This window comes from Anas acuta, chromosome 5 (assembly GCF_963932015.1).
Source record: "Anas acuta chromosome 5, bAnaAcu1.1, whole genome shotgun sequence".
NCBI classification, from domain to species: Eukaryota; Metazoa; Chordata; class Aves; order Anseriformes; family Anatidae; genus Anas; species Anas acuta.
Window position 1 is genome coordinate 26,574,570 of NC_088983.1, and position 24,649 is coordinate 26,599,218.

The following is a 24,649-nucleotide window of genomic DNA, read 5'->3' on the forward strand; positions in this document are numbered from 1 at the left end:
AAAAAGCGGCAAGAAACAGGGACGGGAGGGAGAAGGAGAAAGAGGGACGGGGAAAGAATGGAGGAGGAAGGAAAAGGAGGCAGGGGGAGGAATGGGGGAGGAATAAAGGAAACAGGGGAAGGGGGGAGAGAAAATGGCGGGGGGGCCGCGAGGGGCGGGGCGGGGCCGGGCGAGGCGGGCAGGGAAGGGGCGGGGCCAGGCGCGAAGGGGGCGTGGCCGGGCGGAAGGGGCCGGGCGGGGGATCCGGAAAGGGGGCGTGGCCTGGAGGGAAAAGGGGCGTGGCCAGCCCCGAGGGGGCGTGGCGCGGCGGAGCGGAGCGGGCCGGGCGCAGCGCGCGGGCGGCGGCGGCGGTAAGGGGCTGGGGGGGGGGGGGCCCAAAGCGCCCCAAATGGTCCCGAGAGCCACAGGGGGCGGGAGGAGCCTGCTGGGACACCACAACATCAAATAATGATAATAATAACCCGGGAGCGATTGGTAAAACACCTAAAAAAAAAAAAAAAAAAAAAAAAAAAAAGAGTAATATTAATTTTTGGGGGGAACTCGGGGGGTGTTTGGTGGAATTCCTATAAAGCAGTAGGTGAATGCACGAGCCCCGCTCCCAGGGACCGGGCACGGGGCAGCCCCGCAGGGCAGGCGCTGCCGGGCATCGCCGCTGCCTCGCTGGCTTCTGGAGCTGCCCCATTCCGATGCGCTCACTCACCCAGCGCCTCGCTGTGGGGTTTTTTTTAAGGCGTGCTCTGAGTCACGCTGCCAGCGCCGGGATGACCGAAGCGTGCTCTGTCACCTGGCTGCGGGGCTGCAGGCTCGGCTCCTCGCCCAGCTGCTGGCCTCGGAGCATCCCCGTGTGGGTTTATCGCGGGGTGCTCCTGAAGCACAATTGGGGTGCAAAGCAAGGAGCAATCCCTCCTGCCCGGCTCTCTGTGCTTCAACTTGCCCACCCAGAGTGCTGAACCTAATGCACAGCCATTCATTCAGTGGTCAGGAAGAGCTGCCGAAACCCAGCACATGTGAGCAGTTTTAGGGGCTGCCTCAACGCTGCTGCTCGCAGCAAGCTGCAGAGAGCACAGCCTGCCCACTTGGCGTGGTCTGACCTGTATCCAAGGACTGTGAATGGGTTTGAAGAGTGTTACTGTGCTTGCTTCTTGGCCAGTGGCAGAAGTAACAGCTTGATTTTCCATTTTCAGATCCTAGCTCAACTTCCAAAATGGACCTTGACATCCAGTGTGAGGAGATGGACCCGTCCCGATGGGCTGAGCTCCTGTCTACCATGAAATCCTGCAGAAGCATCAGGTAGTCACTAGCTGCATTCCATCTCCTCAGAGTAAGAGTTGTGTTTCTCTGCTATGAGAAGAGGTACAAGGTACAGTGCATTTCAGTAGCAAGACTGAGCTGTACTGTTGTTGACCCGTGACTTAAAAGAGGCATGGGAACAGAAATGATTTTACGTATTTTTGCCCAGAAAGTTGATAAAAAGATAAAAATGCTCTTGCAAGGATTTATTTTGCCTAGAGAGGAGCATCCCTTGGTGTGAACTAACACTGCCCGCCCTTGTACTATGGCATGCACACTCAGCCAGGTGACGTCTTCAGTGGTTTTCCACACATTTGACCACTGCTTTGGTAATTCTTGACAGTCAGATCCCTCAGGTGAGGGAAGGCAAATGCCCTTCATGCTCATTAAGTTGCATGCACGCTGCCAAGTGACCGTTCCTTGGTTGTCATGCACGAGCCCCATGCAAACACCTCTTAATTCTGCAAGCAGTCTCCAAAAGTACCCTCCTAGAGTGCTGAGCAAGCTGCTTTGGGGGAACCATGTTCTCCAGTGCAAGCAGGGGAATGGGATGAGGCTGTTCAGGAGATTTGCTTCTGCAGTCTTCCCCACAGGCCATACCTGGGACTGTGAGGTTCTTTGCAATGCCTTCCTTACCCCCTGCCTCTTCTGTCTCACCCCCTGCCTGTCCTGCTCCATCCCTGGCTCCCAGTCCATTCGACTCTCCACCCCATTCAGCTCTGTCCTCCTCAACTGAGTAGGAGCAGATAAAACCCTGGCATCAGTGCACGAGGCCGCTGTCGTGCCGCAGCCTTGCTCCATGCTGAGAGAGGCTGTGAGGGCTTCATGACTCACCTGTAGGAGGCTGGATCCCCCAGGGGCTGGGGAGCCTGGCTATGGGCCCGGCTGGGCTAGTTGCAGTGCAGAACCAGTCTGGCAGCCCATGAGCCGGCCTCTGGCTAAACGTGGCTTCAGATGTGGGTAGTTTGCTGCTAGTGAAGGCCAGCTGAAGGCACACCGTCCTCCAGCTGCAGCCCTGCCGAGGGGGGCATGACATGTGGCTGCGCAGCGTGGAGGCAGCCTGGGGCTTGGGAAGCTGCCGTCAGCCCCTCGTGTGCCACAGCCCCGCAGGCAGAGAGTGTCTTCTGCCCCATAGAAGCAAAGGTCTGGGCCACGTGTTGCACAATGAGCCACACGCAGCCTTCTGGAGGTGTCCCAGGGCCCAAGGAGGCGTAGGTTGGCCGCTTTGCTTTCCTGGGGAGCGCTTCAGCCAGGGAGACCCTGAGGACTAACAGACCCCACCTCCTTCTCTTTCAGGCTGGATGACTGCAATCTCTCCAGCAGCAACTGCAAGGACCTCTCCTCTGTCATCAACACGAACCCGTCCCTCACCGAGCTGAAGCTGAACAACAATGAGCTGGGAGATGCAGGCATTGAGTACCTGTGCAAAGGGCTGCTGACGCCCAGCTGTAGCCTGCAGAAGTTATGGTAAGGCCGTGCTGATTGCCTCGCTCTGATGGGCTTGCAGAGTGCTGTAGGAGAAGTCCCAAGGCAAACTAGTATGTGCCTGTAGGAGCAGAGCCGTGCTGGTGCACCTCAGCCACTACCTAGGTCAGATGATTGGAATACTGCAGGATTTTTTACTTAGCTAGCATATTTGCTGTAAGACTCCAGATTATCCATCTGTCTTCCAGCACAAAGGGAAGGACAGGTAGAGTTTTCCCAGCCAAGCTAAGGGTTTACAGAGACCATCTTTAGTGTATGTGCCATTAGGACACACCGACATGTTCAGAAGTGTGTTTTTCAGAGTACTCTCCTGCCAGTTGTCAGCATGGGGTTTAGCAGTCCCATCCATTTTGCTTGTTTCTTTCTATGGGAACCACGCAAAAGGGTTCCTGTGAGCATTGGTGTTCCTTGGCATTTCAGGAGCTGTCAGTCTTTCTGTACCCCACCAAACTGGCTCTGCCACAAGCCCTGTCTTCTCAGTTGGGCAGGGGCTGGATGTGGGGCTCAGCTCAAGCCAGCAGTTTTTGCAGAGGCACCAGCAGCACACTATGGCATTAAAAGACTTCCCCTAGCAAGCTCCACACTGCAGGAGCTTTAGTCAAAGCCAGCAATTGCTGCTTTTGCTCTTTAGTGACCCTCAATAAGGTGCTGCCTCCTCTGTCCAGGAGCTCTTCTGCAGAGAACTGGAGTTCTCCAGCTCCTGAGGTGCATCTGGCACCTTCCTGATGCTACCTCGTACAAATTGTTTCCTTTTTACACCAGATAGGCCTGCTTCAAAGTCGCTGTGCCCCCTGCAGCGAGGGGTCATTGGCAAATAGAGAGAGAGTAGGCTGAAATTAATCAAGCAGCAGTTCTCAGATAGGCTTCTAAGCGTAACTCTGCTATGCTGTACTAGGAGACTGACTCCAGATATTTTGCAGAGAGCTTTGGTCCCGAGCTCCAAACTCTACAGGGCCCCAAGAAATAGCATGGATTAGGTTGCATCAGTTCTGTAAGAACATGGTTGTTCACTTTTTCCCTAAGATGCCTTACCAGAACCCCAAAAGAACAACCAAATCCAAGCCAAAGTTAGCACCACTATGCACAACACTTCTCCATTACAAGGGTGTCATATCCAATAGCTCAAAACACCCTGTAGAAATAGCAGCCTGTTTCCTATACAGCTTCTCCCCACCTGAGCACTGAAGGATAAGCTTCATAGATCCTTCTTGAAGCATACAGTAAAACTTCTGAATGATATATCCAGAGGTTTAAGCCAAGTAAGACAAGACCATTACTTTTAGCTACTCTGGATGACATTTGCAGGGGAATAAGAAATCTTAAGATGTGCTTTCTCTCACAGATTAACCTTATAATTATTAAAACACTGCTATAAAGCAGCTGTGGTATTGCTTAATGTAGGGTGGATCCTTCTTCTGCTACATGAGCAATTAGACCAAAGGGAACCTAGGAGTTCACGCTCACGTTACAGGTACAATCTGAGCTGGTACAATATTTTGGCAGACCTTAAAATAACAGCACTTACCTGGATGTACTGCTTTTGAGAGAGCTGCACCCTGGAGATGCCACGGTATCCTTCCTGTGCCCAAACCCCAGCAGCTGCACTTCTCCCAGAAGAGCACCAGGGTAGTTCTGAGGATGCATTTATCTCACCTGAGCTGCCTCTCTCCTTTAGGCTGCAGAACTGCAACCTGACGAGCGCCAGCTGTGAGACTCTCCGCTCCGTCCTCAGCGCACAGCCGTCGCTGACAGAGCTGCACGTGGGTGACAACAAGCTGGGAACTGCCGGGGTGAAGGTGCTGTGCCAGGGGCTGATGAACCCCAACTGTAAGCTGCAGAAGCTGCAGTAAGTAGTCCCTGGGCATTTTGGTTGTCAGGCAGTTCGTATATGTCTTGAACTTGAGACAAACAGGAGTTTTGTTGCCAGCTGTGGATTTCTTCCTGCTTTATCTGAACCTGGTTGTGTGGGAGCGGGTCTTGAGGTTTTGTCAGAGCTGGGTGCCTGTTCCCGTAGGCTTTATTCAGCTCATTTGGCAGCATCCTGTTAATGCAGGATGCCTCTGACTCCCAGGGGAAGGCTGATTCTGCTGCACCTGGTCCTTGCTTTGCCTCTGAGTTGGACCCAGGTCTCTTTGCAGTCTCCAGCTCCTCTCGGGAAGGCTTGGTGGTGAGGCTGCGTGATGTGCCGCAATTCGAAGCTGAGGCAGCCTGTGTGTTGCTTCAGTGGGGGGCTAGAGTAAAGTTGGGGTGTGGGGCTAGTCTTGCTTGGTTTCCTTGCGGTCTCAGTTTAAGAAATAACATGCTGTAAGAACCATGCTGCAGTCTGCTTATGGGCCTCTCTCCTTCGTGCATTGCCTCGTCTCAACTCGTAGATCCCACTGGCACATTTTCTGCCTCGATGTGTCTGTTGGTAGCAGGACGTGGTGGAGACACTTTTTTTTGCCTGGGTTTCTTTTCTCCTTGCAGGCTGGAGTATTGTGAACTCACGGCTGATATTGTGGAAGCTCTCAATGCTGCTCTGCAAACCAAGCCCACCCTGAAGGAGCTCAGCCTGAGCAACAACACGCTGGGAGATACAGCTGTAAAGCAGCTGTGCCGGGGGCTGGTGGAGGCAAGCTGCAACTTAGAGTTACTACAGTAAGGAAGAGCTGGTCACCTCTAGCTGAAAATAACCCTGCTGCTATTCCTACCATGCACAAAAGAAGGAAAAACTCTTGTCAAGAATGCTTGAAATTTAGGCCAGCTTTTTGCTGGCTCAGATTTCCAGAATTGCGGAAACTGAAAGCACATAGTTTTTTTTTTTAACTATCATGTGATTCTAAGTTCACTCCCATGTCTATTGGTGTGGCGTGAACACGTACCCCAGGTTAAATTTGCAATTACAAGGAGTGGCTGCTCATCAGTATCTGCGAGTGAAAGAGCAACAGCCTTCAGAGGCTCTAGTTCTTACCCCTGAGTTACCAGCTGGCTGAGCATATTTATTCAGATCCAGATTTTCTTCAAGAAAGAGATGTTGAATTTGTCCTCTTGTTGGTACAACCCCTGAAAGGGAGGGTTCAAGGTAGAAGCACAATTGTTTTAACTTGCCCATGTGCTTCAGCACAGCCTGGCTGGAGGAGCACACAGCTGCTAAGTCACTGCTACCTAGATCTAGGGAGCCAGCTCCAGCTGTGCAGAGGCTTCAGGGCTCTGCAGCAGCCAGCAGTCCCTTTTCCTTCATTCCCTGTGTCCCAGTTTGGTTTGTGGCTGCTGGGGACTCACAGTGTCATAATGTCCAAAAGTTCCTCTTCAAAAAGACAGTTGATATAAGGGTGAATGTCCAAACAGGGCGTGGAGGATCGTACCTAATGCAGCAGGTTTGGAGCAGCAATTCAAACTGTGCTTTTTTTTCCTGCAGCCTGGAAAACTGCGGAATAACCAGTGACAGCTGTCGGGACATCAGCGCGGTGCTGAGCAACAAGTCGTCGCTGATAGATCTGTCTGTGGGGGATAACAAGATTGGGGACTCCGGCCTGGCTCTACTGTGCCACGGACTGCTGCATCCACACTGCAGAATCCAGAAGCTGTGGTAAGGGTAGAGAGGGTTTGCTCAAATCCCTCTTGCGGCCTCTGAGCTGTCTAGATTGTATGGTTGGTCTGCTCCAAAGCGGAAAGCTTCTCAGTTACACCCCCTAGTGAAACAAGGATGTCTCTACTGCAAGTTAGTTGCTTCACAAAACCCGGGGAAGGACGCCATGAAGGAGCAAGGCTGCACTGAAATCACTTAGACCAAATTCTGGGGAGAGGGTGAATGAGAATTTGTGATGACATTGTCTTTTCCTCCTTGCGGGATGTCTGTCTACCAGAAACGAGTGTTCGTATTCCCTTTCTGTTACAAACAGAACGTTCAGTGCAAAGGGTGGAAAGTAGAGAGAAAGCTCTGTGGTACAATGCATGGACAAGTTTTGTAAAGGACTGAAGAGAATGAGATGCTGTAACCAGAAGTTCAGAGTACTAACAGAGAACTGTGTTTTCTAATCTAAGTAATTCTTGGGGGGAAATAATATTTGGTTCTTCCCCTGCAGGTTATGGGACTGCGATCTCACAAGCGCTAGCTGTAAAGATCTCTCCAGAGTCCTCAGTACAAAAGAGACCCTCCTAGAGGTCAGCCTGATAGACAATAACCTGAGAGACTCAGGAATGGAGATGCTGTGTCAGGCGCTCAAGGATCCCAAAGCTAACCTCCAGGAGCTATGGTAAGCTGCTGTGAGGCTTCACATACCCAATACTTTTTTGGAGACCTAACTAAAGAGAGATGTAGGTGAAAAAATACAAAATAAATCCTCAGTTGCGATGGTTCCACAAGTGAAGAGTATAATTGCTTATTGGAAGGACTGGATAAAAGTCAGCACCAAAACCTGTGGTGCCAACTTTACAATCTAAATCTAACCAGAGAAAGTTCGGATGACAAAACCATTCTCAGCATTCTCATGCTGACAGCATTCATTACATTACAGGTCGGGGTGCTCTGCTATTGCATGGCCTGGAGGGGGATACTGTTCTTTCACATAAAACTGTAACAGGCAGCTCTTCAACTTTTCTACGTCACACGTTCAGCTCCTACGCATCAGTGGGGTTCTTGCCTTACCCCAGTGGCATGGGAATTGATGCAGTGCCCCAGGAGTGCACAGTGGAGCTGAGAGAGCAGCATGATTCTCTGAACAGGAGTCTGTTCCTGTGCTTCTGTCTGTCCTAGATACATACTCTGAGACAAACAACCCAAATATAAATGGTGGGAGAGGTGCTGCTCTGAAAGGATTGGCAGACAGGGGGGTGGAGAGGAGTTCAGTGGTTGTGGGAAGGCTTCAGTTCCTCTTTTCTCACTCTGCAGGCTCCTCTGAAGTAAACGTGAAGTGAACAGTGCTTGATGCTCTCTAGATCCCTGGAGTTCTCATGTCATTTTTCCTTTGCAGGGTTAGAGAATGTGGGCTCACAACTGCCTGCTGCAAGGCAGTCAGCTCTGTTCTCAGTGTGAACAAACACTTGAAAGTGCTGCACATTGGTGAGAACAAGCTGGGAGATGCAGGTGTTGAACTCCTGTGTGAAGGGCTGCTGCACCCCAACTGCAACATCCACTCCCTATGGTAAGGGGCACCCTCAAAAGTCATCTCCTCTTTTGTTGTGTTACCTGTTTTTTGTTGTTGTTTGTTTTTTGTTTTTTTTTTTTGCTTGGGGGCTGAAATTCCCACTCTGCTGTGCTCTCTCCTCTCCCTTCAGGTTGGGCAACTGCGATCTCACTGCAGCCTGCTGTGCCACGCTCGCCACCCTCATGGTTGCCAAGCCGTGCCTTACGGAGCTGGACCTGAGCTACAACACTCTGGAGGATGAAGGCGTGAGGAAGCTCTGCGAAGCCGTGAGGAATCCCAACTGCAAGCTGCAGCAGTTGATGTGAGTGATGTTTCTGGTCTTGCTTGCGTTCCCCTTGCAAACAGCAAGCTCCAGCCAGGGGAACCAGTCCTCCTGGTGACCCCAGGGGGTGTGAAGCACCAGCTGCTTGTTGCAAAGCCCTCCCTGACCCTTCTGAGCGGTGTGACCATAATGGCTTAATCCACTTTGGTCCCTGAGGCCCGAGGAAGAGGAGATGGTGGTGCTATGGTGGGAATAACATGGTCCAGTTCTGTAAGACCCATAACTGGTTGTTGGGGCAGACTGCCCAACCTAGATGGGGCCCTTTCTGTTATTATGTGGTCTTCTCATAACAGCAATTTGTGGCTCTTCCTGCTCTCTCTTACCTTAATGGGAGGATGCTTGCTAAACCAGCTTGCCTTTTTGTTTTGGTGCAGTCTGTATGACATTTTCTGGAGTTCTGAAGTGGATGATGAACTAAGAGCCCTGGAAGAATCCAAGCCTGAAGTGAAGATCATTTCATGAGTGGTGACTGCCTACAGAGCAAAGTCAAAGAAAGCAGTGTCCTCTTCTTAATCTGAACTTTTCGTACATAAAGCTAATTAATTTAATATAGAATGTGCTTTTACCAAAAAACACTTGTGGATTCCCTGAGTGGGGTGTCCAGGTAGCTGATAAGCCTTCCGTGCAGCGCTGAGGCTCATGAAAGCGTTGTACATTTTCACTGCAGCATCGTTATCCTTGAAGTAAACAATTACTGGGCATCTGCTAGAAGTGGGTCTGTACCCTTTAGGAGCTCCTTAATCCTGTAATCCCTCCTAACGCATTAGTCGGGCTCTAGAAGAGAGCTCCTTCCCAAAGGCAAGGGAAGAACTACCTACTGTATTATCACTGGGTGGTGCCTTTGCCAGGTCTCTGGAGAAAGCTCTCCAAAACAACAGCAAAACAACTACCAAGCCACATAAGAAATGTGGTTTTTAATCTAAAAGTCAGCTCTCCACTGCCTTTCTGTAGAGGAGTTGTTGGAAAAGCAGTGATGACCAGGCTACTAGAGGAAAAAGAAATGAGTGGCTGTTCAGCTGCTTAACCTCAAGAATTAGCACCCCTTGAAAAGTGATTTTTTCCCACAAACAAAAGATGCTGTACATTTCTGCTGGTATGGGAAAAGATTAAATGGTTTGATATGTTTGCTCTGGCAAGAGTGGTTTTACAGGAATTTTATTAAAATCTGTTTGCAAATAATTAAATGCTTCGTTTTTCTACTTATAAAAAGAAAAATAAGATACAACCCATAGCTTGAATCTGTATATTTCTTCTTCAATGCCAATCCATCACTCTGAACTACTCTGCTACTAGTAATTTGTTTCTTGTTTGCTTTTGGTTACGTTCCTAGCTGAAGCCTGTCTGAGAACTTAGTCAAGCCCCTAGGAAGGCTGCAAGCCTAGAAAACATATCCCTTGTTTCAGAGGTTACTGACTGGGGCTACTCGCCCCAGTTGGAACTGTAATAAACCTTCTTGCAAGGGAAAATAAATCTGATGCACACTTAAAATGCTACAGTGCAACAGAAGAAAGAATGTAGTTTAAAAAATGCAGGTGAGAAGCCTGGTGTTGCCCTGGGCTAACCCTGCAGAAAGAATGCAAAAGAAATAGATTATCCTGTTTGTTCACATCTCTCCATGCAGCAGTCGCTTAGTGTGGCGTGCAATTTGAAGATGCCTTGTGATGCTCACATATTCATCTCATAGAGGCTGTAACTAGCTGTTCTTGGGCTGAGGTAAATCATTGATCTGAGCATGCTTCCAACAAAGGAGAGCATTTGCCTGAGCAGAGTTCCTACACACTTCTCTTGATGCTGCCCCAAATGCTAAAAACTTCCCTTTTTCTATAATGACTTGGTTTCCATCAAGGGCAGAACGGTTGGACCTCGGGTACCCTTTTACCAGCAGCTCACATATACTGGCTTTCTCTTTTATTATGTTATGAAGGTTAATAATAAAATAGAAGATTGAGAAATCCAGGTAGAACTTTCAGTTCATGGCAGACAGCTCAATGCCATTGCAAATTGTGTGCAGCCCAGGGTTCTAATACAAATAGCAGGCTAATTTATGCATAAACAAGCTGCCGTGCACCATCTCTGCACTGCGTGTAACCCCAAAAGCATGTTTCCAAACACTGACATCTTGAGACTTTAAGCAAACCCTTTAAAAAAACAAAACATGGCTCTTGAGATCAAATAGATTTGGGAGCAGAGAACTTGAGTCTAGAGCTCTTATATTCTTTCACAGGTTTGTATTTTAGATCTCAGTAGCGGCAACAGCTGTTTAGTATGTGTTAAAATGTTGGGTTTCTGCTAGTAGTTTAGGGTTCTGCAACAACCTTTTGCTCACTGCATCATATGATCTAAAGCGGGGAGGTCACGGTGTTCCAGCTCCGTTGCCAGAAGCAGTTAAGCGAACATTGTTGGCCTCACAGGCAGGTTATACCCCAGCTAAACCTGCTGCTTGCTTTGGAAGAGCGTTGCTTCACTGCTGGCCTGGCAACCCAGGCTGCAGGAGCTTTTGGGGGAAAGGGATGGAGCACAGCAGGGCTCCAGGTGCCCCCTCTGAACAACACGGATGCTAACAGCAATTCCGGCTCTCCTGAGCTTCTCCTCTACTAGGATAGTCTGAAAGATAGTTTTATGTCCCTCCCTACCTCGTCAGGGGCCATCACACCCCAAGAACCAAAAGGTGTTGGGACAGACCTTCTGCAAAGCCAGCTTTCCCCACCCTAACTTCTTGACCTGATATGCATTGTTTTTGCCTTGTTTCACACTTCATTTAGACGCTTAGTTGAGACCCTAATTATGCTTTGCAGATGATGCACAGGGTACAGAAGCACTCCCCAGGCCATGCTGTAATTGGCTGGGAAGAATTGCCTGCCTGCCATCACTTCGAGGTGTGCCGTAGCTAATTGAGCTCCTCGTAGCCAGGTTTGATGCCTCAGCTCATCTCTAATGTGCAGCAACCACAAAACAAGGAGCGAGGCTGCGCTCGGGGATCACCAGAAGAGAAAGCATCAAGGAGTTTACTCCTCAGCACCTCCCACGAGGAGAAAGGGCTACTTTGTTCAGCCCTTACAGCAGAGGGGAGATGCTGCTGTCTTCACAGCAGACTCCCAGGGGATTCATTCCCCCCTTCCCTGCTACAGCTTGCAAAGCAAATCTAAAGCAGACATGCTGCAAGCAAGGATGCAGCCACATCTCCTAACTGCAGGGATCAAAGATAGCTGTAATCCCAATGGGGTGGACTAGTGGCTGCTAACAAATGCTCTGGGGGAAGAAATCTGGCTGGATTTGGGTGACTGGATGGACAGAGCAGAGTTCCCGACTGGAAGGACCAAACAGGACTGATCCAAGTCCTCAAATCCAGATGGGACAAGGAATGAGAACCAGGTGAGGGAGGAAGGAAAGCCCTGGAGGATGCTGTTCTACCTCTTTCCTCATCTGCCTCCTCAATTCTTGGCCCTCTAATTGCCACATGGCACCACCCTCTTAATTCTGAAGGAGAAAACCCTTCCTACCTTTCAGGTGTCTATGGATCTAGCTCCGGTAGTGTGTGCAAAGAGTTCCCATCCAGCTGCCTCTTGGTATGAAGCTGCAACAGCCCCAACATCCACAGGACAGACCTGGGAAAAGAAAAAAAAATATATATATATATGTATATATATCCTATTGTTTTGGGTAAAAGAAGAAGAGTTAAAAAACAACTGCACAGCAAAAACAAATGAAGAGCATGTATTCTTATTCCACTCACCTATCCCATGTTTTCTGGGGGCTTGCATTCACATGTGACTAGGGGTTACTGGCCAGCATTTGCCATGGTTTCGGGATTTTGCCAAGAGCAGCAGAGGGTTACAAATGCTCCTCTCCTAGAGCCCAGAAGCCCAGCCTCTCCCCTTCATGCCCTGCTTAGGACCTGCTGGGAGCTGCAGGGTTGCTCAGCATGGAGCACCTCCCGTGGTGACCCTCACAGCCAGATTTGCCAAGCGGGCACCCAGAACCCCATCCCTCTGCAGCTCTTGTGGAGTTAACTGAGCGGCAGCCCTGCCATCGCATTGTTCCACACGTACGTCCTGTTCCGAACCTGCTTCGTCAATATTGGCTCGCGTCTTGCTGAGCAGGGTGGGACCTTGTTTTTCTAGAATTACAAACCGATCTCGCTGTGTGCTGGCGGCGTGCAGGCTCTCAGAGGGCTCCCAGAGACCCGCTTTTAAGCCATTTCTGAAGGTATGATTTTTGTTTAAGTTGCCCAGTGTTGAGTTAGGCACCTGGGAGGAGCTGGGGGTGGGATGTTTGTGTGGGGAGCACCTGGCCTGCTGGAGGCTGCCATCCACATGACAAGGAACGAGTGACAGCCAGATTTAGATGATGGGGACATTGGACAGGGAGATGGACGTGCCATGCCAGGCCTGTCCTGCCCCATCTGTGCAATGGCAGAGCGGCCGTGCACATTTTTGGGGTTGGGCTAACTCACCCAGCAGTGCTGGGGCAGCTCACAGCAGATCTTGAAAGGTGAAGCTGATTTGGAGCAAGTTCCAGGAGTGCCAGGCTGAGTGTGATGGTTCAGGAGACAGTCAGCCTTGCCGCTTTTACTTAAATAGCTGCTTTCCTGCCACGTAATACAGATGCACATTCTTAAAAATAAGAAACCTCTCAGGAAAATGACAGCCAGCCACAAGCTTTAAGGTCTCTGGGTCTGCAGTGCAGAATCAGGACTAACTGATATATGCAATTGTTTGCCTGTTAAACTACAGGTTCTTTTACTTTCATGCTATGCTCTTCCTGAGGGTTATACTGTAGGTGAATTCCTCTGGATGCCATAGAACTGCCCTTCAGCCTGCTGTGATTCTTTGAGCTTCTTTGAGATTCTTTTCATGGCACAACTACTTGTTGCAGGTTAGCAGTGAGTTAAATTTCTCAGCCAGTTTTAAAGGCTCCCCTTAGTCCATTTTTTTTTTTTCAGGGAAGTGTTTATTTAGACTGAGATTTAGTTCTCACCCACACAAGGATGTCTCTGCCAGTCACTTCCCGTTCATTTCTACTGCTTCATCTCCAGCGGAGGTGGATGGGGTACGTTATACAGAGCACATACCCCAGCAGCTGCACATGGCCCTGCAACAAAGGTACAGATAATACAGTCAGTCATGAGAAATTGTAGAAGAAAATAGCTGGTACGAACAGCAACATCTTCTGAGGTGAAGAAATTACGCACATTTAGGGATTCTGTGAAGAAAGCTTCACTAAACTGATTCCTGCTTTCAAGCTTGCTTTGGGCTGTGTAAACCAGCAGTAATTTCTTGGAACAGACCTCATCTGAAGCTGGGCTCTGTTTCTTGGCTGCTCTTGTTTGCTAGAGTTAGGTGAAATGTTTGCTCCCTGCAAAGATTAGTGTTCTAATCTCATCTTAAGTAATCATGAAGAAAAAAAAAAAAAAAAAGAAAAAAAAAGAAAAAAAAAACACACCACCAAGTGCTATTCCTAACCAGAGCTCTATTGTGAATGTGTGTAAAGGCCTAGGGGGAGGGAGCACTCATCCCTGCTCCTCTCCAGATGGATTCAACCTTCTCCTGAGAAGGGAGATAATGCTCTTAAAGGATATTTACCCTAAGAGGACTGGAAGAATCCCTTCCTCCAGTCCTCATTGTGGTTACTTAGGCTAAGCAGGATGAAAGGCTATGGTGAGCCATAGCCTAATGGACCACTGCCATCTTTTCTCTTGGAGCAAAGGAACAGAGATGGAAGTCCAAACTAAGTGGTTTGGGTTGGAAGGGACCTTAAAGATCATCTAATTTCAATCCCCACCACACCAGGCTGCCCAACTTGACCTTGAACACCTCCAAGGATGGGGCAGCCACAGCTTCTCTTGGGCAACCTGTGTCAGTCCCTCACCACCCTCTGAGTAAAGAATTTCTTCCTTATATCTAATCTAAACCTACCTTCTTTCAGTCTGAAGCCATTTCCCCTCGTCCTATCACTCCACTCCCTGATAAAGTGTCTCTCTCCAACTGTAGGAGGCAGCAGCGGTATGTGGAGGGCAAGGAAGCAGGCTGAAAAGAAGCTTGCAGGGAAATCACAGGTGTGGCGCATTTCCAGCAGTCTTTCATCTTGGAAGACCGTAAGCTGCTTTGTCAATTGCTCTGGCCAAAAGCAGTGAAATCCAGCAGAAGCCTGCCTGTGTGGCAACGTTGAGAACAGATCCGTGATGATGCAGCACTGATCCAGCGAGCACAAACACACATAAATAATATTGCATGCCCAGCAACATGACTAGTTCTGTGCATGTGGGCCTAAGCTGCAGTTTATGTATGATTTGAATACAGACCTTTTCCTTCCCAGCCTGCATCCTGCTTGGGTCGTACAACACGGAGGGGCAGTGCTAGCAATGCTAACCCCTTTTTTCCTTCTCTCTCTCTCAGAGGAACAAGGCATGACAGAGGACAGCTCCATCTCGCTCACCTTGCACAGCTTACAGCTGCCTTTTTCCAATACCTGGAAGTATGGGATCTTGGCAATAGCCATCCTTTTGCTCCTGGTGGCCCTGACCATCTTAGCTTGCCAGGTGTGTCAGCTCCAGAAACGCCACAGGGCTAGGAAAAGTAAGTATTGGGCAACAGTGCTCAGCAGCCACCAGGGGCCTGTTTCTGCTACCTTTTCCTCTCAAAAAGCAACTTCCATCCTGGATCAGATGCAGGAGCTGAGCATGGTTTCACTAGCAGCTGTGTCCTCAGTTTTTATGCTTCCAACTGCAAGCATTTCTGTCACAGTCACTGTGCCACGCACCATGCCCAAGGTGCCCTGACGTGAGGCAGGTGAGGGACCAGGTCCCTCTTGCTGACATGATGTGGAGCTGGGGCAGGCCACCTCTCCTGGCTGTCACCTGTAAGGAGACAAACGGGGCACACGTTTCAGGACCCCACAACCATGCCTTGCACATACAGTTGTAGTAGCCTTGCTTTGCCAGAAAACCAGCTGCTTCTTCACCAGGCCAGAAATGTATGCATGGCTTCTCCTGTCCCTCCAAGCCCATCTGTTATCGCAGGCCCCAGGTGATGCCAGGCTCACCAGCTCTTCCTCGCTCTCATTCCAGCTCTCCTTGGCCTCCTGTCTCCCAGCCTCAGCAATCCCTCTCTGCTTGGATGGCTTTTACAAAAGAAAAATGATAAAAAATCCAATCCTTCCCTTCCTTTCCCAGCTGCATGGTGTCATAAGCCATGCTACTGAACGTGACTCACCCCACTTCTCTTGTCTGGGAGCATCAGGCCAAGTGCTAACTGAGCACAGCTTGCTCGATGGCTCCAAGCTGCATTTTTATTGTAAACGTGTTGCAAGGCTGTCCCCAAAAGTCTAAAATATAGGGCATCTACACCAGGAGGTTGGTGTGAAAGTCTTCTCTAAAGACTTTCAGAAATCCCAAATAAAAATCCAAAACTCAGACTTTCAGCCTCCAAACATCATCATCTCCATCCAAACTGGACATCACTTACTTGGCTTTTCTTTATTCCCACAGAGAAGAAATACCACAGTGAAGACAGGGTGAGGATAAAGGCAGGGAACGGCTTTTGGGGGAAGAAGATGCCACCTCTCCTGCTTGACACCTCTAAGCCGTGCAATGTGGATTTCAAGGCAAGTACATTGATGATAGGGCAAGGTCGAGAGCCATCCTTGTTTGCAGAAACCCCACAAGAGGTGGGCTGACTGACAGTCTCTTAACTCTGCTAGAAAACAAGATGCAAAACCCTGTGGCAAGAAAACGTATAAAGAGAGACTGTCTCCAGCTGAAAGGAATGGAGGAAGAAAAATACCGCTCTTTCACTTAAATAACAACCTCCATGTGGGGTGCCAGGGCCAGACCTGTATCAGGGCTACAAGCCCACCAGTCCCTGTTTCCCAGGCATGACCAGACAGTCCCAGAGAGACACAGGAGGAAAGGGGGAGAGCAAAAGAAGCAAAACACTGACACAGTGACACCAGTGCAGTGGTTTTACAGGTACTGCAGTCTGCCCACAGCCCCAGTGCGCTCAGGCCATGTGTGTCATCGTCCCTCAGCCTCTCAGTGGGTACTGGGAATGCCCTGGGTGAGTTTGGGTGACAAATTCAGATTTAGACATCTCCTAAGTAGGGCTGCTAGGAGATGCTCCAGCTCTGCAGGCTGCAACCAGGTGTCGAGGTGTGCAGCAGGGACCTTTGCAGCTAATTCAGGTGTTTTTGGGGCAGTCGTAGAGCCCATGGAGTCTGTTGTTGAGGGAAGTGAAGAAACCCGCCGTGCCATTTCTGGGGAAACTGGTGGAAAACCTCACTTGATCACAAGTTTCACTTCTCCTTGCTTCTCTTTCATCCAGAATTTATCTGGTTTTCTTAAAGAAGCAATCTGTGGGCCTTTCCCATCCCCTCTCCCTCCCCCACAACCCGCTTTCTCCTCCACTTCCAGCCTGTGCCTCTGTTACCGGAGGGATGTGGTTTCCAATAAAACGAATTCCTCAAGTTCCTGCTGACCTCCCCGCAGCTGGCCAGGCCTCGCTGCAGAGCAGGAAGCAGAGCAGCAGTGAGGCAGGCGCAGACGGCTCTGCAGCGGGCAGAGAGCCTGCTCAGCAACAGCCCCAAAATACCACCAGCAGCTGCTGAGTACAAAATGGCTATCGCAGGGCTGCAGCTGCTGGGCTCTCACTGGAGAAAAAAAGCATGGCAAGAAGGGAAAAATGCTTAAAGAGTGGCCACCCTGCACGGCCAGGTGGCTGTGCTGATGCCCATGCTCTCGCTGGTGCAGTGTGGCTGTTGGGCTCCGCCGTGCAGGGTGCTCAGCGTCATGCCCACAGCGCTCATTTGCAGAGAAAATGAAAGCAAAGAACACTTTGAAGCTGCTGGGGATGCCCTGGAGAGGCCCCCGTGGCACAGAGCCCAGCAGAGGATGTCTGCAGAGCAGTACCTGGGGGTGGCAGGAGCTCGAATGCAGGTCCCGAGGGCAGCAAAGCTTCTTCGACCTCTTTCTTCCCGTGGTCTGAACCAGCCCGTGAGGCTGTGCTGTGCCAGGGAGCTGGCCTGTCAGGCGCTGGCATGACAGCATGAGCAAAAGCACTAGGTACCAACACACCTTCTGTGTCTACCATTGTAGGAAAAAGAGGAAAATTCAACACCACCACACTTTAAAAGACCCATCTCTCTCTCTCTTCCTCTCATCCTTGTTTTCCTTAGATGACAGAGTTACGAGCAGAGCCAGGCGAGCCACATTCCTGCCCCTCCTGCAGCACCACCGAAGACCCGAGCAGTGATGGGGGACCCCTGCCCAGCTCCCGGGGCAAACTGAAGTTCTCTCTCCTCTACCGCAGAGAGCGATGTGAGCTGCTCGTGAGCAGCCTGGAGGCATGGGGGCTGCCAGGCCGCGGGCACACCAGGTCTGCTGTCCGGGTCCGACTGCTGCAGGAGGTCCCGTCCCACATCCCCGGGCTCCAGTGCGTGGTCCAGGAGTGGAGAAGCCGCGTGGTGAAGAGCTGCAGCAGGCCAGCCTTCGGGGACCATTTTGTCTGCTCCCTGAGGGACGCCGAGGTGGAGAAGAGCACTCTGAAGTTGGAGGTGGGCTGGGGTGTGAGTTCTGGTAGCAGGCATAGAGGCCTTGACCTCAAGCCTCTTGAGGTGTCTCCGTCTCTTATCCCTCTGAAGAACAAAAAAAGGGATTGGTAACTCTCCAGACTCATTCACCAGGTTCTCTTGGATGACAGCCAGCTGAGATGTTGGCTCTTTGGTGACAGAAATAGGACCACGGTCACCAATGTCATGTGGCACTGACAGACAGAAGGGTCAGAAAGCCTGGAGACCCTAAACACTTTGGCTTTCAAAGGGGTGCCCAACTGGTTTCGTGGGCATTTTAAGGCTGTAGGGATGGTTTTATTTCCCTGAAATCTGTATTTGCTTGTGTTCTCTTGTCCTTTGTCACAGCCATTCCCTGTAGAAATCCCCTGGTCTGCATGGTCCTGCAGTAGGGTATGGCATAGAGGCTGGGGCCTGGGGTAAACACACGGCTGCCCCCTGAGCTGAGGGATATCCCACAGTGCTGGCAGGGCAGAGGTAGCTGATGGGGATAACTTGGTGAGCAGATGCAGCCTGAAACCTCTTCTACCTAATTCTTCCTTACCGTGGTTTGATAGCTTCAGACTTATCTCACTTTGAGCCAGTTCAGGTCTGCCCCTATAACACTGCAGTGTACCCATGAATGCCCAGGGATTTAAAATGTACCTTGGCAACAGATAGCTGTGAGGCACCCTATACTCTGGGGTGTATTTGAAATGCATGCTGAGGGGACAGCAGCAAAGGCATCACCAATGAAATCCGCAGCAGACAGGACATTTCCCTGCCAGTCCCACTGTTCTGCCCACAAGCCAGCAGTCAGACATGAGCCAGCAGTCAGCTGGGGCAGCAAGATGAAGTCTTTGTGCTTTCTTCCTTTTTCCACTTTATACCACGGAGCAATTTCTGTTTCAGAAGGCATCAGTGGGCTAGACAGACTGTTGGTCTGAATGTGAATGGTGATCCCCACGTGTTGCTGCAGATCTCATGTTCCCTGACTAATGTCCAGACTCACATTACTTCAAAGCCCCTCTGATTTGGCCATTACATTTTCCTGTCTCGGTTTTGTTTACTCCTCGTTCAGTTTTTGAGTGCCCCTTTCACAAGCAAAAGCACTTGGCGGGTTTATCAAAGGAAACCACCGCAGCAAAGCACCAGCTCGACATGGCTGCAGCGGAAGGGCAGGAGCACACTACAAAGGGGAGAGCTGGGCTGTGCAGGCAGAGCAAGAGGTGGAAGGAGGGACGGAGGTGGAGCTGCAAGAGACCTCAGGGGAGCAAGACTGCTAGCTGCTGAAGTGGTTTCACGCTGCTCCCTTCCAGACCCTGGCAGATCTGTGCACTGACATTGAACTATAGGCTCCTAATGTGGCGAAGCGACAGCAGTAAATCTGTTCCCCATCAGGCAGCAGTTTTAAGTGATTTCATTTGAAAACTAAAACACGCCTGCAAAAAACGTGTGCGCAGAGCCATGGCCACACACTGTGACCGTGCTCCCGAGAGGGAAGCAAGCAGCAAAGCCTGGGAGCTCAGAGCAGAGCAGGGAAACGGCTGCATGCCAGAGAGCAAACTGCTGGGGAAACAGCTGCAGAGGGCAGGCACAAATCAGGACTGAAGCCACGTGTGAGCACATGCAGAAAAGGCCCCGAGCTGGCCCCGAGCAAGTGTGGGCAGCTGTCAGAAGACACTCGCTTGTGCAAGGGGATTCCAGCAACCACCCGGCCAGCTGGGAGGGAGCAAACCTTGCACAGAGCAAGGGCAGGATTCAGCAAGGCCAGAGGGGCCAGGCTGTTAGCAGAGGTGGAAGCACTCCTTTGGGTGATGCTGCTACATCTGAATTTTGCTTCTTGCCGTGGGCATCCTTTGCTATCAGGACAGCCTGGTTCCCAAAAGCCTGGTGCAAGGTTTGCTGCCTCCTGTCCCACACCTCACCCGATGGACATGCCTTTTTCCTCTTTCCCACAGGTTCAACGGTTTGACAAATACTCCAGAAACGCTGCGCTGGGGGAAGTCAGGGTTGCCCTGAGGGAGCTGAAGGCTTCCCGAAGCCTGGCTGTGTGTGCAGAGCTGCAGAAGACCACAAAGGTAATTAATGACTAACACATGGCCTTACCCAGTGTGCCCACACACTGCCAGGGAGCTGCATGCCAGTACAGCCACCCCTTAGTCTTATTAGTGGAAAAGCCCAGCCCTGCATCCCTGGGATCTGTCTGTGGGATGCAGGTGGTAACAGACCCTCTCTGCTCCCAGCACTCTGCTCAGGTAGGCTCTGCAGGAAGGCTGGGTGCGTGGAGTTTCAAATTGCCTCTTAAAGGTGAGATCTCCAGGGAAGGATCAAGGCGTATTGATGACCAGGCTTATGTTGCAGCACCTTTTCCCTCCTCTACCCACAGAGACAAGAGTTCACAGCACATTTAGTTTGCTTAGAGACCAATGATCCAAAAGGAAAACACGTGATGTGTTCCAGTAAAGAACTAATAATGGTTTTTAAATGATAGCTGTGTGTTTTAAATGGTTGCTAACATCAGCAGGGCATAATGTAACAGAGAAAAAGTGGCATCCCAAGTCCAGCAACTGGAACAATTAACTGTAAGAAACATTGATTTGTTGCTGGTACATGGGAACTTGTTGCAAAATGTGAGCAACATGAATTTAGTTGCAGTCCTGCTTCTCATAGCACCCCAAAATGTCACAGTCTGCAGCCTCTAGCATTTCCTGTAGCCCTCTGGAAAAAAACACTGTGGTACCATAAGAATTAGTATTTTAGTACCATGAAATCAGCACAAATTAGTCCGTACGGTAGTACCTCATCTCTCACCACCCCTAGGAACAAGAGAGAGCTGAAAGCCTCTTTCGTATAGCCCAGAGCAGCTTGTTTAACTCTGCTAAGTGATGGTTCAGGTACTGATGCTCTGTGATGCTTGCTGACAAACCAGTCTGCGTTTGGTGAGCCTGAAACTCAGAACTGCACCCAGGTAATACAGATGAAGGAGAACAGGGGCCCTCTTGTTCCTCATCAGGAGAAAGAGAAACTGCCACACCGAATGAATAAAGAACCAATGCTGGCAATTTCTGAAAGTTAAAAAACTAAAAGTCAGTCACAATAAAAATGCTGAAAATCAGGGTACAGCCAGAATGCTGCAGTGGTCCTGCAGCCTCGGTTGATGGGCCACTAAGAGCACCCTGGTGAGCTGCAGAAAGGTTGGCGTGTGGTCCCGGTGGCAGCAGGTTGTTGCACTGGCTGCTCACTGCATGCCCTTGTGCCCTCCACAGGACATCGTGGGAGAAGTGCTCGTGTCGCTGAAGTGCCTTCCCATCTCTCAGAGGATAGAGGTCGGGCTGCTCAAGGCAAAGACGACCCCCCCTTGCAGCACTGCAGGTAAGAGTAAGGGTTTTATATCCCCTGTTGGCTGGGCTTATTGCTCCTCTCTGTTCTGCTGCCTGCTACCTTTATCTCACCCATTCAGAGGAGTGTGGGGGTGTTGGAGAAGCAGGTCCCTTTCATGCCCATCACACCCCAACCTTGGCAGAAAAGCGTTGCTGAATCAGTCCCCAAGGCCCATCACACTCATGAAACACACAGCTACTTCTTTCGGGCAGCGCCTTTCCTCCTCTTCCCTCCGTCACAAGACTTGAATTCCCTTTCTCTGCTCTGCAGAGACCCCAAAAGCTGTTTCATTACAGTCCTGTTGCCCTCAGTATGGAGCAACAATTTGCTTTTCCTCTTGAGGATGCCCTAGGGTGAAGAAAGTGCAGAGGTACTACGGTGCTCCTCGGGGTTGTAACCAGAGCACCGCTATCATCCTTCAATGTCCACCAATGAGATGACACCTGAGAGCAGCCTTAGAGATGCTCTGCATTGTAGATAAGCTGTAAACAGCTCCTTGCCCTGAAAAGGCTGAGGTAGAGCCACCTTTTTTTCCTATAACCCAACATTTGATGCAGGCAAACAGCCCGACTCAGCCACACTTCACATTTTGCACCCTTGTCTTATGTGGATTTCTCTCCTGCACCAAGCAATGAATTGGAGGAAGAATGGGAAGCCACTTTCCCTCTGCAGCTCTCAGCACATGAACAGCACGAAGGCAGGCAGCTCTTCCCCTTGCCTCGCTTTGTGTCCTGCTCTCCCTCTTCGCTGTATTCCCAAGGTCCTCAGTCCTTGGGACTGAGAGAAGCACAGCAGACTTTGATATCCCCAGGCTGCTCTCTCCTGGGCTGAACTCTTCCCATGGCCTTACGTGCTCAGATCTCTTATCTGAACCTCTAAAGCCACACTTTTCCATTTCGCTAATTAATTACAGCTAAAGCAATTGCAAAGGCTCCTGTCTGCTGTTTCATTCTGAGCCTTGCTGCAGGTGTTGGGTTTAGCATAAGCATTTGTAGGACTAACAAAAGTAAACTTTCCTCCATCGTCCTGTTCCTACTAACTTCAGAGCTTGTTACACAACTGCAGAGCTATTCAGAGGTTGTCCCTGTCGATTGTGCTTTGCCTTTTGCAGGATCACATAGGTCCTACTAGCTACTTACCTAGTAAGATGCGATTGCCTTGGCCAAGTGGTCTGATTTCCAGCATTGCTGAAGCCAACCGAGGCAGACAGATGCTGCAATGCTCCCAGGCACCTCTCTTTCCCTTTCTCTTTCCCTCCCAGATGTATATGCGAGGATCGATGTTTCCTGCAGGCACCACAGACAAAAGCACCAGAAGTCCAGGCCGCGGGCCCACACACCGCTCATCATTTTCAACGAGACTTTTCTGTTCCACATGCCTGAGCCTCCAGTGTGGGACTGCACCGTGCTTGTCTCCATTTACCAAGTGGGCTCTGACCCCAGGCACCTCATCGGACAGGCCACGGTGGAGAAGAGCAGAGCGAGGGAAGCGTCCGACCACTGGGACCTCGTGAAGAAGTCCATCCAGCAGCCCGTAGCTCAGTGGCACCCTCTCCTCGTTTAGAGGAGCACCGGTTCCTCATGCTGAAGCTGGCCAAGTTGTCTTTCATGAAGACAAAAGAGCAATGCTCATGGCGGGCATAGCTAAAAGATGGGTCAGAGCCTGGAACTGTTGATAAGACAGAAATAATGATCTCTGCTGTGTTTGGCTCCCTCCCACTCCGTGCTGCTGCTCTGGGCAGGGAGAAGGTTCTTCTCTTCTGGTCCCGTATCATATTTAATATAGCAGCAGGGTTTTAGCACCACCTTGGGCTGGAGGTTTGCCCCTATGGAAGGAAATAACGCCTGCCCTGAGGTGCTCACTGCTTTGGGTGGACAAGAGGAAAAAGGGGATGGAGAGGAGGAGTCACAGCTTAACATTTCACCTGTCTCCCTGTCCTGGTCTGATAAGAAGAGAGCCATTTGGCATTTCCTACACTCCTAGCATGTCCTTCTGACTAATTTCCCAGGCTTTCAGGGTGGCACATTCCCTCACATGGATGGCAGCAGCCATCCTCCCTGCCTGCCTGCGGGCAGGTGTGGGTTGGAGCTCCAACTTTCCCTTTTTTACATTTTTTTCTTAGTGACAGTCCTCAAAAATCCTACCTCTGCTCCAGTCACAAGACACGTAAGATGTCACCTTATGAGAAAGCTGTTAAATGTGTTTCTGCACACAGTGTGACCAAAAAAAAATTATGGTAATTTAGGTCACAACGACTTACGTGGTGTGGGAAGCAAGTGAAATGAGGCCAGCGGAAAAGAAGAGAGAGGAGGATGCGCTGGTGCTGATGTCCTGCAGCCACCAAGCCTTGCGCAGCTCCTCTTGTGTTTGTTTGCCTTGAAAGGTTGCAGCACAGACCTTTAGTTGTGCTGCTCTTGCAAGCAATTACTGGATACACGTGGCCAGCAGGTCTGACAGGCCCAAGCAGCTACAAATAGAGGAAGAAAAAGGTGGATTATAAATAAAGAGATACTATTTCCATATGAATATACTCATTATAAAACAAAGACATACAGGCATGGATACAGGTGAGCAAATAGCTCTGCAAATCCTACCAGGAAAACATCACCAGAGCAAGGCACTGTCAAACAGCAGGGCCATATCATTCACTTACTTTCCCCGTCTCAAGGCCAACCTGCAACAAATAAATCAGCCTCTAGCTCACAGGTGAACACGCCGCTCAGGAGACTGTCAGTGCAATGAGTCAGTGTGTTTATACTGTTAAACTATTAAGATAATTTTAATCCTTGAACTGTCAAAGCTTCTATAATTAGCCTCCAGCAACTTCAGATTTGGAGCTATTAAAATGAATTGGAGATTTATTTCTGTGCAATTGCTCATCCTGGCTGTTGGCAATTTGACTGGTTTGGGTGTGCCTGTGCTAGCAGGACTCTGAGCATGAACCACAGGCTTGAGTCCTTGCACAGCTTCTCCAGCCTCCCCACGGCAATTACAGACAGCAGCGTTCTTGGGATCGGAGCAGAATTCCCTGCTGAATTGAAAGGAGAAGTGTTCGTCACCCACAAGTTCCTGAGGAAGGATGGTCCCACAAAACACGCAGTTACAGCGAACATCCCAGAAGCAGCACCGACACAGACAATAGCAGCACGAAGCGCCGGGGATTTCATGTGCTTGCATGTCATCTGAATTCAGAGAGAGATCTTAATTACCTAGAAATACTTTTTTTTTTTTTTTCCATTCTTTTTGCTTCCTTGGTAGGAAATTTCTCTCTGACAGAGTAAATACTACAATATGTGCAAGTAGCTGTGTGTGTGTGACTATCATGGCCCTGCACCCCAAGTAGTTACTGTGTCTGAGCAGGGCTTCAGACAACGTCGTGCTGATGCTTCCCAAAGTCCCACCAAGCCCCAGGCAGCCAGTGGGACATGCAGTGTCCTCACACCCCCTGTGCCTATGGGGAGCAGTGCCCCACCAGCCTGTACAAGCTCCCGGCGACCTTAGC

The 24,649-nt window shown here is 50.2% G+C and overlaps 2 protein-coding genes and 2 long non-coding RNA genes across 7 annotated transcripts; 3 read left to right on the forward strand and 1 right to left on the reverse strand.

Annotated features, from left to right (window-relative positions):
- The first annotated feature begins 118 nt into the window (after positions 1–118).
- RNH1 (ribonuclease/angiogenin inhibitor 1) lies at positions 119–9,448 on the forward strand. The gene is made up of 10 exons (XM_068683364.1): positions 119–350; positions 1,185–1,290; positions 2,587–2,757; positions 4,451–4,621; positions 5,242–5,412; positions 6,173–6,343; positions 6,840–7,010; positions 7,728–7,898; positions 8,032–8,202; positions 8,598–9,448. The coding sequence occupies exons 1-10, from the start codon at positions 134–136 to the stop codon at positions 8,683–8,685; spliced, it is 1,608 nt and encodes a 535-aa protein (XP_068539465.1). The 5' UTR covers positions 119–133; the 3' UTR covers positions 8,686–9,448.
- Positions 661–14,292, reverse strand: LOC137857174 (uncharacterized). 3 transcript variants are annotated; one of them, XR_011097000.1, is made up of 5 exons: positions 14,139–14,289; positions 13,201–13,314; positions 11,724–11,828; positions 4,301–6,446; positions 661–3,139 (listed from the first exon to the last, which is right to left on the reverse strand). It is a non-coding gene; the product is annotated as an uncharacterized lncRNA (long non-coding RNA). The 3 variants fall into 3 exon arrangements; XR_011096999.1 differs by having other exon boundaries at positions 661–3,721; XR_011096998.1 differs by having other exon boundaries at positions 661–6,446; positions 14,139–14,292.
- LOC137857175 (uncharacterized) lies at positions 12,305–16,257 on the forward strand. Of its 2 annotated transcripts, XR_011097002.1 has the most exons (4): positions 12,325–12,429; positions 13,166–13,325; positions 14,619–14,798; positions 15,710–16,257. It is a non-coding gene; the product is annotated as an uncharacterized lncRNA (long non-coding RNA). The 2 variants fall into 2 exon arrangements; XR_011097001.1 differs by lacking the exon at positions 13,166–13,325 and having other exon boundaries at positions 12,305–12,429; positions 15,710–16,253.
- Positions 16,258–16,750: 493 nt separating this feature from the next.
- Positions 16,751–24,449, forward strand: LOC137857173 (synaptotagmin-6-like). Its single transcript, XM_068683365.1, has 5 exons — positions 16,751–17,278; positions 17,392–17,769; positions 19,725–19,844; positions 21,033–21,138; positions 22,409–24,449. The coding sequence occupies exons 2-5, from the start codon at positions 17,392–17,394 to the stop codon at positions 22,708–22,710; spliced, it is 906 nt and encodes a 301-aa protein (XP_068539466.1). The 5' UTR covers positions 16,751–17,278; the 3' UTR covers positions 22,711–24,449.
- Positions 24,450–24,649: the final 200 nt, after the last annotated feature.